Raw genomic sequence first — 15798 nt, 5'->3', positions numbered from 1 at the left:
TCCCATCTGTTGTCTGATTGGCCTTTCGCAAGGATTCCTGGGTAGTTAAAGTGCGTGGAGCCTGCTTCTATGCGGGCTTCGTGGAAGACCGCTTCAAGGGTACAAAGGGGGCGCTGCTGAGCACACTTCAGAGCGGTAAAATGCTGAATGGGACGGCCTACGGACTCGTAGACTCAGCGAGCACGCGCAATTCAAGTCCACAAGACCGAAAGTCTGCATGAAGTGCGCCATTTGGGACAGGGCCAATGAGGCAATTCAGCATGTGCATCAGTTTGAATCTGTTTATCAAAATGTATATCAAAAGTTTGAGAGTTGAGAAAGCTCATTTTAAGAGTGCAAGAGTGCAAGGAGTGATTGAACAACTTTATCTCCTGAAGATGGACACTCAGGCATATTGAGACAAGCCATCCACTTTTACAAATAGGCTAAACCATATAGGAATGTCGTCTTGCTGACTAAATCAATCATAAATTGTATATGCAAACATTTCTGGAAGATGACCTCTTTCAAAATTCATTTATTCTTCAGATAGCTCACACCCTACAGGACACAAACACACACAAATCCTTATATACATATGCTGAACTCTTGAATACAAATGCTGGGCATTCTGCTTAACTCGCACATTCCTTTGCATCATGTACAGAATATAAAATGACTGGTGCTTCACATGTGACCTGAAATCTGAAAATAGAGCAGAAGGGGCAGGGCTTTTACCCTTAATTAGAGAGGAAAAAGGGGTAAAAGTGGAAAATTATCCATATTGTACAGCTTTTGACCTTCCTGTCTCTGAGCCACATGCATACCACCTGGCCCTCATTGCTCCAGGTGCAGACAGAATGTACTGGCTCTTTTTCCTTATTCGCCAAATGTGCTTGTTGACTCAGAGAGTTTGGAGAGTGTGGTAGGGGAGTAGAGAGCAGCTCATCTGTGCAGAAAGTGGTGTGACTCAGTGACATAATGCACCGTGGCTGCACCTCTCAGTGTTCCGCTGAGCTAAATAAATAAAGGCTAAAGCTCAAACATTATATGTGCTCCACAGATTCCCTCTGGATGATTTGTAAATGAAACCAGTTTCTGTTACATCAAATGAAATCATATACATACAGATATAGTACACGTTACACATATTACATATATTATACTGTATATGTGTGCATACACACACACACACACACACACACACACACACACACACACACACACACACACACACACACACAATATTTTTTTAATATTTTTATTTAATATACAAGATATTATATTATTTGAAATGTGGTTTTATGTTTTTTTTATTTTTTTATTTTGTATTTATTTTATTTGTATTATTAGCAAATTATATATATATATATATATATATATATATATATATATAAACAAGTATTTGGTTAAAAAATGTTTAATGTTATCTGAAAAAGGACACCTAGTAGCCACCAAATTGCAGTGCACAATGATTAGATTTTTTTTACGACTCTTGATATCCATTCCCCTTTTGTGTGATACTGGGGCAGGAGAAAGAGCATGAGTATGGCTGACTGGACATCTCTCTGTGAAGTTAACAACACTGTGTCCCATATCCACATCCCTTAATCTATTTAACCATCTCTGGCATGCTATCTTCAGCATTAAACAACTGATTATACAGGTTTGGGACCAAGATAATAGGTATTGGGTCATACTCAATTCTTCTTAATCAAGAAAATCAATGAGAACTGCTGTGATGTCTATTTTGATCTGAGCCTTTCCTGGTGAAGTTGACATCGCAGCGCCACCATGTGGTTTGGTTTCATCAGGATATAAATAATGAATGAAATGCTGGTAAATTAAGTGCCAATATTCACAAGGGAGGTAAGAGGTCACATTTACTGGAAGGTGGAAAACAAATAAAAAGACAAAGGTACAAATATTCAGATTTGAGTAAAAATATTTTATTACCCTAAAGTTTAAACATTAACTTTACATGCATAGTGAGACATGAAGTATCTTACTACATCAAAAAAATAATACTTGAAAGAGTGTTAATTTAATTTACATGCTGAAATCAAATTTGTCCAGTGAACATAGTGACAGCATTTAATAATAAATGATGGGCTACTATAAATACCGCAAAGGAATGTGCATAAATTGAGTAAACAAACATTTTCATTTTCAAAAAGAAAATCCTGAAGACTGGATGTTAAATCACTAGCTCTTTGGCATCAGGATCAGCACTGACAACACACTATCCTAAGGGCTGTAATATGCTGCAGTGACAGATGTTTTGCCAAGTGTGTATTTCTGTTATTGAGTTGGTTTCTGGATTTAGATGAGGATAAAAATAAACGTAGAAAGCATTCAAAGAACTGGACTCACCAGTAAGGGGCAGTAAGACTCCAAGATGCCACTGCCATTGAACGGTTTTGTGACAGGGCATTACAAGAGTCTGCTAAATTTCACTTCCATTATTTGTTTTTAGTACATAGAAACCTAGCAGTTGTCATGATGCTAATAAATGTGTTTTATTAGCAATAGTGTGTAGTGTGTACTGGTAAATAGAACAGCTAAAAAACATTTTTTTAAACAAATATTATGTTCTGTCTCAAAATATATTACTTTTAGTCAGTTATAACTTTATTATGTCCAAATCTCTAAAAACAGATGCAGAACTCCCCATGCATGGAAAACATAGCAACATGGTCTTCTGTCTCTTTAACAATTGTACGCAACTTTCATGCATTATTAAAATAACAGTATTAATAATAAATATTATTTGGTGTACATCATTTGCAATATTTAGCAAGTATATACAAAAAGAAAATGCTTCTTGGCAAAGTAATACTGCCTTTGTAATTCAAAATCTCAGTGCAAAAGGATAAAATACAGCTTAATTTGAGCACAAAATATACTCACCTGTAAGAAGTGACATTCACAGTAAAAGAAAAGATTTACTCACAAAGGTCAGGTGAATAACATGTTCTTGAAAAAGATCATACAAACAAGCAGTTCGATAACAAAACGTGTTGACAGTGGGGGGAAAAAACATGTATTGCAAACTATATGCAAATCATATCAATTCAGACATCAATAATGCATAAAATTCTGCCAAGAAATCATGTAAATATCAGTGTTGATTATGCCATTTGCAAATATGCATCAATGTTTTAGTTGTGGCATTTGCCCGAAATGGTCTGCTATCAAAAATACTATAGTGCAGTTCTTAATGGCCCAACTTTAACTAGGTCAAAGAGCCTTAAGTTGGATAAAGCATTTAATTAACAAAAAATAATTAAATAATTAAATACAACAACATACAGCAGAATAAATAAATGATCATGCAAATAATACAGAATCATTCATAATCAGAGTTTCTATCTCTAAGAGAATATTCGCTTGCAACTCACGCAGACAAATCGCCAGGAGAAAATGAGTAAAACCAACCTGATTCCTGTTTGGCAGCTAATAAGAAGACATATGACTGCTGGATTTGCAAAAACAAACAGTATATGCCCCAAAAACAATGTATAACTTGTGCTCATTTGAATTCAGATTGTGATTATGAACATTAGATACACATTAAATCTTTGGTCCAGTTGCTTATTATTACTGTAGCTGTTAAACATGCTGCTACGATTCTGATGTTCATTTCATAAATCAAACATTTTAAACAAACTTTCAGTTTCGTGAATTGCTTATGGTTTGTTAATTGTGTCAACAGTGATTTATAAGTCATGCTTTTTGTGCTAAACGACAATGTAATCATAATTACATTCAGGTCAGGTTTTACGTATTTGTTGTACGGACATCATAAAATCATACTGCAATTTACAGCTAGGCCGATTTTTGTTGTGGATTTGAGTGAACCTAAAGCTCCTCGGAAAATGAAGGCCACGTATTCCTGGAACAGAGATGGAGATGCATCTTCAAGGTATATGGTAGAAATCTGCATATATCTGTGCAGTCCAAACTCACTCACATCCTGCATACCACAAGGAATAACGCATACTTGGGTGACATGAACACAGTCAGTCATTCTCGGGGGACATGAGTTGAACTGAAATGCATGCTGACATGTAAGAGTATAAACCCTTAGGTAAACTGTGACACAAAAAAGGACGCACACTTAAATCACTGCAAACCCCTCAACACAGGCCAACAGCAGGAGCTTTAGAAGTACAAGTAGTAGGTCCAGTAGAGGAGGTTGATGAAGACGAAGGAGAGGGGGAAGGACAGCCTTGAGTAGTTGTCGATGTAGTGCGGGTTCTCCACTTTGCAGCAGTTCAGACAGCGTATGATACGGCGTGTCGTCGACATGCACTTGGTGCAGCGGCTCTGTGGCTGCGAGTTGATCTCCTCCTTACTCTCACTGGGGGTGGGGTTGCTGGTGCTGCCCATCCGGGACAGCATCTCCTCCCGTTTACGGGCCCGCAAAGCACGGCTGCCAATGGAATTGACGATGCCGTTCATCTCTTCCTCGCGCTCTTGCATTTCCTGCCCATACTGATGCAACAATGAGACATAAATGTGTTTGATTTATTGTCATGACTATGGCAAGGTGAAGATGATCTTATTCATGGCCATTATGGTATCGTTACTTGTTCACGTTCACCTACCATATATGCATTGGCAGCATTCGGCTGGTGTAACGTGCAGAAATGAGCAACTGCATATTCAATCAGTGCGCCAAAGATGAAGCTGAAGCAGATGCCCAGATATACATCGATGGCTTTAATGAAGCAGTTGGCATTGGGTAGAGAGGTACGGGCCCCCATCATCAAGGTGGTCATAGTCAAGACTGTGGTCACTCCTATGAGTTAATGCCAAAAAGTACTGAGTTAATAAACATTAGGGAATCCTATAAACTGTCAAAGTAATTTGGAAATATGATTCTTTACTGAAAAAAAAAAAAAAAAAATCTATTTATGATTTTCATTTTACTGACTTAATTTTACTTTCTGTTGCTGTCATATATGGTTCATATTTTTACTGAATTAGTATTTGTTGATCACTGCATGCTTGAGATTTGTGCGTCGAGGTAGCCTATATGCATCTGATGCAACTGTTGGATTTAATATATTTGTCAATCAAGGTAATATGTTTGCCTAGTTTTAAGAGGCAAATAAAGCCCATATCATATAGTGGTTTTAAAAATCACGTGTAAATGTGAAAGAAAGAGGTTTGTAGCTCCTTGCATTGCTAAATCTTTAGTTGCCTTGACAAGAATGTTAAAATTCAATAGACTTTCTGTTACTCATCAAATGAATTTAAGTAACCTATTTAAGTTTTCAGTTGTTAGTTGAGTTTAATTAAATTGATTGTAATATTGTCTTATTTTTTTTAGGTTAAGAAAACTTTTTTACATGGTATAATGCAATTAATCATTTCATAAAATTGTCTGAGGTTACGGATGTAACCGGGTTCCCTGAGAGTGGAACGAGGAGCTGCATCATGGCTTGACACAAATGCTTCGCATGAGCCAATGTCTGAAGCATCTGAAAATAGTCCTTTTTGGGCACAATAAAGCACTAGCTGTAAAACCATGAATATCTCTCTGGGACGGGTACTTTCTCTATGGCCCCTTTCACCAGGAGAGATTGTAGTTCCTGATTGAAAAATACTTTTTTGGATTCTTGACATACCACTGTTGCTACTACGCCATTGAACTGTAACCTGTAGCACTGTAACCTTTTCTTCGTATTCAGTACCCACTGAGAGACATTCGGAAGTAGCTGCCACGCTGCCAGAAAGTCTGCCAGAGGGATAATTTTTTCGATGGAAATGGCCTGTCTGGTGCCCTGAATCAGAGAACTGGCAGGGACCAATCGAGCAGGCTGAATGGAAAGATCGCTCATTACTGAAGATGGAGCGAATGGCCCATTGGGATCCTCCACTTCCCGAAAAACTGTTAATGGTGGGGCTACGCCTGCAGAGAGCCCCAAGGAAGGTCGGGCACACAATAGTGTGGTGTGCACTGACCTCCTTGGGAGGGGTTGCCCTCGGGTGCCAGGGCCCACAACAGTCAGGAGTCAGGACTTTCTCTTAGCCTTCCTGGAAGAGATGACATACCTAAGTTCCCGTCTCCCCCTAGATAGATGTGTCTGAGCGCAATTCCCGGTCCCTCTGCATTTGTTAGGGGGGGTGGCATTTTGCTCTTGCCTCCTTTCGCTGGACAGATTCTTGGCCTCCTGGTACCTGTCGATGATGTCATTAACCGCATTGCCGAACAGACCAGAATGTGAAATCGGGGCATCCAGAAGGAAAGCCTTTTCTTTCCTTTATCCCTGTGAGCAGCAGGGAGGTTGCCATCGGTCAGATGTTAACCCTTTCACACGCAAGTTTAAAATATTCTAGCTGACCCCCCAGCGTGAGTTTTTTAAGGCAACCGTTATTTTAGAACGCATCACCTATTATTTCTATGGCGACACGTCACGCTTGTCATGTGACACACCGCAGCCATAATTGTGCCGTTTTTTTCCATTTTTATTCAAAATATTCACAAACTTGTAAACTATATCACAAACTATCTGATATTCCGATTCTCAAATATGTGTAAGTTAATGTGTTTTGTCATTTAAAAGCCTTTATAATGATCATGTAAGTTGATTAGTTCAAGTTACTGAATACTGAAGAGGTGTTGATATATTTTGATGAGCTTATGTTAATTTGGCAATGATTGCTTCACGTTCTTACCTATGCAGATGCGAGCAGGTACAGAAGACTGACTGATCCAAAATGAGACCCAGGACAGGACCACCAGAGCACTGGAAGGAACATACGTCTCCAGAATGAAATATAAGATGCTCCGCTTGAGTTTGAAGTGGAAGATCAACTTTGGGTAGTTACCTGTTACATTATTAGTAAATAAAAGAGAAAGTAAAAACATCAATACAGCATGTAAAGTCTTCAAAATATCAGTGTGTGTGTGTGTGTGTGTGTGTGTGTGTGTGTGTGTGTGTGTGTGTGTGTGTGTGTGTGTGTGTGTGTGTGTGTGTGTGTGTGTGTGTGTGTGTGTGTGTGTGTGTGTGTGCATACCAGTCTCATAAACGGCTTCAGATTCAGAGGTGTAGTGGTCCTCAAGGGTGTACTGAGCCAGCTGTAAATGATCAAGACCGCTAACTGATTGGTTTCCCCTTGTCCAGTAGAAAACAACATCTTTCACGTTATATCCCCCTGAGGAGAACATAATATAAATCAAAGAGCCAATTATCACTACACAATAAGTAATTCCAATGCTGAGAGCTACTATATTTACATCAAATTACACTTATAGAGCAGTAAGAAAGCATTCGATAACCACTGATTTTATATGCAGCCCTGCTAGAGCATTATGCTATAATACATGCATTACCATAAATTCTATAATTTTGAACAGAGCTGTTCAGTCATTTGTAAGCCAACCTGAAATGCTAATTCACCATGGGTTCCCTGAGGAATTTTCAAACTGTTGTCTGATTTATCTAAAATGCTAAATGATATGCCTAATTAGGGATAGTAAATATCCATATACAAAAGCAGAACCATAAAAAATTACAAGCTTTAAACAAGTTGTAATTGCTATATACAGTACATTCACTTTGTGAAAATGTAAATTAAAAGAAAAAGTTTTCTATTATGTTAAAAAATATTTGATAAAATACATTTTTATCATAAGTTCTCAAATTAATTTAGTTGTATTTTTTTAATGAGTTTCTGTGTTAATTCTGTTACAAATACTGTTTTGATCTGTTTGTAATTGTTGATTTTTTTTCTTTTTCTCATAGTGTAATTTTAGGTGAATTGTGTTAAAACCAGCTAGGGTCAGTCTGACCCACAAACAGCATAATGATTATTAACTATAATAATAGTGTAATTTGTTCATGCAGCACACTGTATTTTGTTGTAATACATAATCTACACCTCAAGATGGCACTGTGTCATGCAAAGTTTAGTGTGCAAGAGAGTTAAAAAAAATTTTACTTTGCACATTATCTAGAGAATAAAACATTGTGAAATATGTTGCCCTGATTCCATATATTTAAAATAAATAAATAAGCATACTGATCTGTGAGGAGAGTAGGCTAGCTGTCACATTGTGTTGCTAATTTAAAGTCACCATGAAATCTAAATGGCAGTTCTTTTATTTTATGGAATACTGCAGTATTTATTATAAATTATTTATCTGTGCATATCTTTATTTTTATTTCTTTAATTCCTGTGCCATCATAATCTTTAATCAGAATAACTTCCCCTCCCTCCTGGAGCTACATCTTATCTCTTCTCTGATGATGTGTTTACTGTTGCGAGGGCAGGACTACCTGTCACTCACATCACAGCAAAACCACAACGATTCAATCATCCAATCAATTCCAGATGGACAAAATCAAGTCAAGCTCTACATTATTTATCGTTCAAGAAGCCATTTCACTCTGACACACATCACAACAGGGAAGAAAAGACTAATGAAACTTTAAACTGTATGTCCTGCTGAAAATATTAGTGTGAACAACTATGAATTTACATGCCTGTCCAAGCTGGTTTAGGCCTTTGGTTTGGTAATAGTCTAGCTGGCTCCATTTATCTCCTGTTGCATATTGTGTAAGTAACCATTCTGGACCTAAATGTTTGGTTAAATCAGTTCAGAATATTTCTATTTTTGTCTCAGTATGGAACATAAAAAAAAAACTTGTTTGAATTAAAATGTTCATACATGCCAAACCCTTACACAGCAGTCTTGGGTGAGTATGGAAGATCTTGTATACAGATTAATTTTTTAACACTTATGGGACATTTATGGCGTGTACACCTGGAGCATCTATCATTAGTGAAATGAATATTTCACAAGAGTTTCACAAATTTAAAAAGGCTTGAAACATGCATGTATCTTAAAAGGTTAGACACTCTTATGCCTGCCACACAGCATGAATCACAAGCACTCTGTAGTGCTGATTAAATAAGAGACTAGAAGCACTGTAAGGTCACTGTAAGGTCATAAAATTCACTAATTGGGTCTCATTCACTAATGTGTACACATTTATCTGCAAGTAAAACCTGTGTGTGTGTGTGTGTGTGTGTGTGTGTGTGTGTGTGTGTGTGTGTGTGTGTGTGTGTGTGTGTGTGTGTGTGTGTGTGTGTGTGTGTGTGTGTGTGTGTGTGTGTGTGTGTGTGTGTTGGTGTGTGTGTGTGTGTGTGTGTGTGTGTGTGTGTGTGTGTGTGTGTGTGTTGTGTGTGTGTGTGTGTGTGTGTGTGTGTGTGTGTGTGTGTGTGTGTGTGTGTGTGTGTGTGTGTGTGTGTGTGTGTGTGTGTGTGTGTGTGTGTGTGTGTGTGTGTGAATGATTTCTATTTCAAATAAATACTGTTTTTGTTTAACTTTATATTAGCAGTACAGCCATTTTCAACAATAATAGTAAGAAATGGTTCTTGATCACCAAGGATCATGTGGAGCTAAAGTCTAGAGTAATGATGCTGAAAATTCAACTTTGCTATCGCAAGAATAAATTACATTTTAAATATTAAAATATCAAAACTTTAATTAAAAATGTAATATTAATTGTACATTTATTTTCTGATTAAATAAATGCCATCATGATAACCATAAGTGAGCATTCTTTCAAAAACTTTTAAAAAGTCTTACTGACATAATAAACATTATTCACATATAAAATGTGTATAAAGTCTAAATATACGGCATATTAATGTAAAAATAAAAATGTAATATAACCCAACCCTACAATGAGTCTTTCTAATTTCAGAATAAAAATTATGTATGTGTATTATTGTATGTAATTGTATGTATGTAATTATTAAAGTATGGTGCATTTATCTGGCAATCATGTAAAGTCTAGGCATATATAAACGTTGTACATTATAAACACCTACACAATTACTAGTGAATGAAACCCACTGAGTTATATCTCAAATTTGGCAACGGTTTCAAGAGAAATAGAGAATTATTTGAGGCCTACAGCTTTCAAGTTGAAGCATGCACGTCTGCCTGTCCATGGGATATTTGGTTAGATCCATACTGCAGGCCACTGTGGTGGTAATTCTAGAGAAACAGAGAGGTAAAACAAAGAGAGTAACATACATGAGAGAATGTTGTTGCTTATATAACACTGGAAATCAGCTCACTGTCCGTGAATGCTACTTTCAAGCTTAATATTTGATGCCAGCTGCCCATCTGTACAAACTGTCCCCTGCCACCACCTCTATTTTTACCCTGTTTTCCACTATTGTGAACTCTTCCACTAGCCCATATTTATCCCTACCTCTTTCTAGTTGTCTTCTGATGCCCCATTCCCTCTATCAACCCTCCAGTCAGTCCATCAACAGTAAGCCCATTCCTCAACAATCATAAGACCCCAGTATAGCATCTGAATGAAGACCAGATCCAGTGAATGACACCTCACTACCTTAGGGCATACAGCACAGTTCCGTTGGGAAATATCCGGATCAGTCTGTTTTCGACAGTGATGTCATGCAGGAAGGATTTCTTGGAATCCACAATGAATGTATCAGGGACCCAAAGGAGTTCCACAAGTCTCCCATCCAGACTCAAGCTCTTATTGCCATCAAAACACAAGCGTTCATCTGTCCAGCGCTGACGAAGAAAGATGGTGGCTGTGTAATCCTGGAGAGGTTGAACAGAAATTCTTAATTCAGCGATGTGCACCACAAGCTTTGATTTACATCATAGACTCAGCTCTTATATAACTCTGTCCAAAGATCAAAGGGGCAAGGATGTGACTTTTTTTCTTTTCTTTTTTTAGATCTATTGAGATTTTTAAAAATCTACATTAAAATGCAGTTCATACAGACAATAACTTGAACACACATTCAAAATTCAACATTAATTTAGCTGTTTATTCGATTTTTATATTATATTATATATGATGATGAAAAGGGAAGGTTGGAAAAGGTAAAACTGAAAACAATTGTTATAACGTTTCTAAAGATGTGTTCTCGTATTTAAAGCATAAGGGAAATATGGGTTACACTTTATTTTAAGGTGAAGCAGTTACATTGTACTTACTCAAATAAGTAATGAATAATATTAATTAACTACATGTACTTACTATAAAGTTAGGGTTAGGGTTAGGGTTAGGGTTAGGGTTTGGTTTAGGGTTACTTACTTGTAATTATGCACAATTTACTGTTATTACTATAGTAAGTAAATGTAGTAACTATGTCACCTTAAAATAAAGTGTTACAATATTGTGTATAAGTGTATCAAAGTTTCAATATTTTATTAACAGTGTTAAAAAAAACATATATGCATGAATGAACCATTCAAAATAAGATACGTATTCAGAAAATAGGTTGGGTGATATTGATATTATGGATGAGAAAAGATATTCTCATTTCATGCTGACTTTTATTATTTTTCTTTTTTTATGTTATATGCATTTTAAAAATATGAACGCAACAAGATTACTAAAATGACATTTCTAAGAACTTTGGCACTTGCATTATGAACTAGTTTTTCTCCTTTTCATCACCTCAAATGTATTTGTTATTGACCCCATATGCTTTTATATTAGTTATGCTTTGAAGTAAACATTTACAGACACACGTTTATAATATTAGTTTACAATATAATATTATAATTTGAGTTCTTTCATGACAACTCTCAGAATGTTTGACATGGTAATGGATATATATGACAATGTTAATATGTTTGGGCTTTTGGTCAGAATATCTGCTACGCTGCTGCTGCTGTTGCTGTGATTGCTGCTGCTGCACATACACAAAATGCTGCTGTGAGAAAGTAAGAATTGCTGCTGCTGTACAAAATAGCGTACATGAATTACCCATAGCAGATCTATACAGGTGGAGCTGGGGAAGTTGGAGGGTTTCTGAAAGCACGCTGCAAACTGCAACAGCATACACTGACCAATGGTCAGTGTATGCTGTGACCAAGTATTTGAAAGCTGAGCAGCAAATTTATTGGCTACTAATACAGCAGGAACCAATCAGCTGTGCCCTATAGAGAACAATGTGATTGCAAGCAGATTGAGTTAAGGACCTATAGCTTGCGCCATCTAGAGTTTCATGACAGAACTTTCTTTTTGTCTTAGTAATTTAGAAATATATTTGGATGTTTGTGGTTTGTAAGATTATCCTACCATGTTGATTTCTGATATGGTGTCTATGCTGGCGATATCCAGACTCATGCCTACAGTAACAGGGCCATCTGAAAAAAACAAAAAAACAACACACACTGCATTCACTACAGAGTGACAACACTGCTAACAGAGGAAGACAGCAGAAAAGGCCTCTTAATTTACATGCATTACAAGAGTGGACTGCATCAACTCAAGCCTGGAGCGTTTTCCGCTGAATTTAATTTAGTTTTAATTGCAGTTGTTGATGATGATAGGACTTTAAGAGAAGATAAAATCCACCTATGCAATATAATAGTTTGTGTAAATGTAAAAGCTTTGTTCGTCGTACTGTCAAAGAATGGCCTAAGGTATTTGTTGTATCCCTTCATCAGTTTCTGAATGGTGGGAGGCAAAATCTCCTCCGTGCTGGCGACAGAGCCATCAATGATCCTGTAAAAGCAGCAGAACACAAAACACACACATTAAGCACTGCGCTACCCCACAAGTCAATGCAGAAAAACAGAAAAGCAATGTTACTTCCACCGAGCCAAGGCATGTTTTGATCATGTGGACTTTAATTGCCAATAACTTATGACCTAGATTTGAGAATACTGTGTATTTTTAGGTTTCATCTGTTCTCTCATTAAAGCACTGCTGCCGACTGCGGCGCGTGTGATTTCAACATCCTCAGTGACGGTGATGTGTTCTTTCCCGCAGAGCGAAGTCTCCGTTTCTACAGTGATAAGGACCCGTGAGCTTCAGATATTATTCAGCTTCAGGGTTACAACCCCACAGAGCACAGTAGCACATGTAGGAAATACTTCAAGAGACGTCTGAAGAAAAAAACTGCTTGGTTGACACTACACAATATACTCATAAATATTCTAGAATGGAGAGAAACAAGTACATTGGGTGGGCCAAGCACAGCAGGGGGACAGAGGTACATGGATTTTTATGTGCTTCTCAATGCGGCAAATATCTTGCGTCTCTTCTGCTCTCTCAGACATCACCCTATCCAATATTCTTCTTCTGCTATAAATACATACAGTGAGGTCCAAAAGTCTGAGAACCCATTGCAAAATCTAGTTCATACCTGGAAATGAACAAAGTTTATGGATCTTAAAATAATTAGAACACAAAATGATGATGTAAAATGAATAGGAAATATTTAAGATTCTGCACTATTTTTAGGTCACTCATTAAAGTAAATTTGTGAAATTGATCATGTGACTCATTTATACTGATATTCAAATGTTGTTGCTTTCACTCAAGCTCAGGGTGCTCTTTGGATCATTTTCAAATCAAACTGGATCACATAATCATCAGTCAAGTGCAGCTGTCATTTCAGTAAAAGATGGACAATTCATGTTAATTTTGCACACAATATTACTGTTTAAAAGTTTGGGGTTAGTATTTCTATTCAGCAACAATGGATTAAAATTGATCAAAGGTGACAACAAATATGTTTATAATGTTACAAATGATTTCTATTTCAAATAAATGCTGTTCTTGTGAACTTTCCATTCATCAAACAATCCTGAGAGAAAAATGTATCATGGTTTCCACAAACATATTAAGCAGCACAACTATTTTCAACATTGATAAGAAAAGTCAATAATAAGAAAAGTTTATTGAGCAAATCAGCATATTAGAATGATTTCTGAAGTATCATGTGGCAGAGTTCTGACTGATGAAAATTACATTTGAAAGTATATTCAAATGAAAAAACTGTAATAAAACTATTGTATTGTAATGATATTTCACAATTTCACTGTTTACTGTATTTTTTATCAAATAAATGCACAAATAATTTGTCACATAAAAAGCATTATATAAGGAAAATTCTGACTTTTGGACCGCCAATTCAATTTAAACATTGTCTAATTAATAAAAAATCAGGAATAACAAAAAAAAAAAACACTCATCTGAAACTATCATGTTCACCTGTATTCAGGTATGAGGCATTTTTGTCCAGTTTTGATTGTCACCCATAATATGTAAAGAATTATGCATGCTAAAGTGCACACTCCTATATGAAGAAGAAAGACAGAGATCGACTGGGAAAGATCAAAAGAGAGGAAGTGAGACAGATGGTGAGAGAGTGTGAGAGAGACTCAAAGAGTTTGGAAGACAGACGGAGAGCTTCAGGTCACTGACATGATGTCTCTATTATTACTCTCATTAAACTGTTACCAAAATAAAAAAAATAAAAAAAAATAAAAAATAGAAGTGAACCATGCAGGTCACTGCCTTTATATTAGCCCCTATATAAACACATGGAAGACTGTTCAAAACATTCTTCACCTCTCAAACACATCTGATCACATTCTGCATCACTGCACACTTGGCAGAAAAAAAGGCTCTTGCTTTCTACATGATGTATAGCTATTTTCACTGGTAAGTACAACTAGTGTTTCAGAACATTTGTTTTTAAGTATGCTCCACTATATGAAGTCTGTCTCCACATGCCTCCCGAAGTGTGCAATTTCAGCTTAATAAGCAGAGACAATAAAAGTATGCCATTTGTAGGTTGTTTTTTCTCTGAAAAAGTGTATATGTGGTGTTAGCAAAACATTGCTCTGTTTGTTTGAGCATCCCGACAAAGTGACATTTGGCTGGCTCAACCAGTGATGTGACTTTGGTGACGGGGTTATCAAACAGTCTGACCAGAGCCATAGAGAGAGAGAGTTGCGACACTCCCATAGACCTCCGTTGTAAATAATGGCGGCGCTTTTAACCGCCTACTTCCGGGATATGAAGATCGGAATAGTTCCAAACACTGTCATTTGGGCGTTGGACACCATTCACTTACATTGCTGCGCGTCGAGTTGTTCCAGAGTTAAGTTGCCGAAATATCGACCTCTTTTGAATTGTCAACTGTCTATATTGTATCAGAGGCCCTTTGCGATGCTTATACTGGTCTTCATTTGTACATGCACAGCGTAATTATTTATATTTTATGTTGGTTGTTTCAACCAATTTTCAAGCACTGCCTGCTAGCTAACGTTAGTTAGCTAGCGCGACTTCGTCAGCTAAGAGTTCGGTAATGAATCGCTACCACCTTTATAGCAACTTTTATTTAATTTAATTTTTTGGGATATACTAACTTTTCATTATGTTATTATTGTCTTGAGTGAAGCGGCTTGTGAGAACAATGCTGGACCTTTAGGATTGTTATGGCCATCACCAGTCCTGTCTGTTTCATGGATCACCTGCCCCTGGTTTTTGTTTTTCTTGTTCACACACACAAGCACACATTTTTGTTGTCTGTCATTGTTTAATAAAAAATATTTTATTTGAAAACCTTCATTTGTATCAGCCATGCTTAAATTCGTTTTTAATCTGTTATAGTTTTGATAATGTGTATGGCCTTAATCTTAAAATAATATTCTTAGTCTTAACATGATCATGTTTCACGTTGTGGTCCTGGGGGTGGCCACTTTCATCAGAAGAACTGAGCTAGCTTCTAAGCGAATTCTGAACGGACCGCCACGGCAGACCTCTTTGCGTGATCACGAAGGTAGGCTAATGGCTGAATCAAAATTTATAAGCAAAATCACGGGAATCAATAGCCTAATACAGCCCAGTTGTGCTAAAATAAATATCATGAGACGTCCATCATCAGATGAATGATATGGAAAAGTTAAGTTAGAGCCGCTAAAGCCAGTGCTACTACCCATGCGAACATGAACACTAAGCTTTTCCCTCCAAAAATATAGCTTAAAACTTATCTCCAAATGCA

At 36.9% G+C, this 15798-nt stretch overlaps 1 protein-coding gene across 1 annotated transcript in view; it reads right to left on the bottom strand.

The window, feature by feature from the left end:
* Positions 1-1920: 1920 nt before the first annotated feature.
* gabrz (gamma-aminobutyric acid type A receptor subunit zeta) overlaps positions 1921-15798 on the bottom strand; it is a 33467-nt gene continuing 19589 nt past the window's right edge. The window contains exons 3-10 of the mRNA XM_082151174.1: positions 12406-12506; positions 12078-12145; positions 10365-10582; positions 9918-10000; positions 7009-7146; positions 6667-6819; positions 4590-4783; positions 1921-4476 (exon numbers count right to left, since the gene is read on the bottom strand). Coding sequence (XP_082007300.1) covers positions 4144-4476; positions 4590-4783; positions 6667-6819; positions 7009-7146; positions 9918-10000; positions 10365-10582; positions 12078-12145; positions 12406-12506 — 1288 coding nt within the window. The 3' untranslated portion in view covers positions 1921-4143. The remainder of the gene's footprint in view (positions 4477-4589; positions 4784-6666; positions 6820-7008; positions 7147-9917; positions 10001-10364; positions 10583-12077; positions 12146-12405; positions 12507-15798) is intronic.

This window comes from Leuciscus leuciscus (assembly GCF_965113295.1).
Source record: "Leuciscus leuciscus genome assembly, chromosome: 21".
NCBI classification, from domain to species: Eukaryota; Metazoa; Chordata; class Actinopteri; order Cypriniformes; family Leuciscidae; genus Leuciscus; species Leuciscus leuciscus.
The sequence above is the reverse complement of the archived record's forward strand: the minus strand, read 5'-3'. Positions and strand labels throughout refer to the sequence as shown.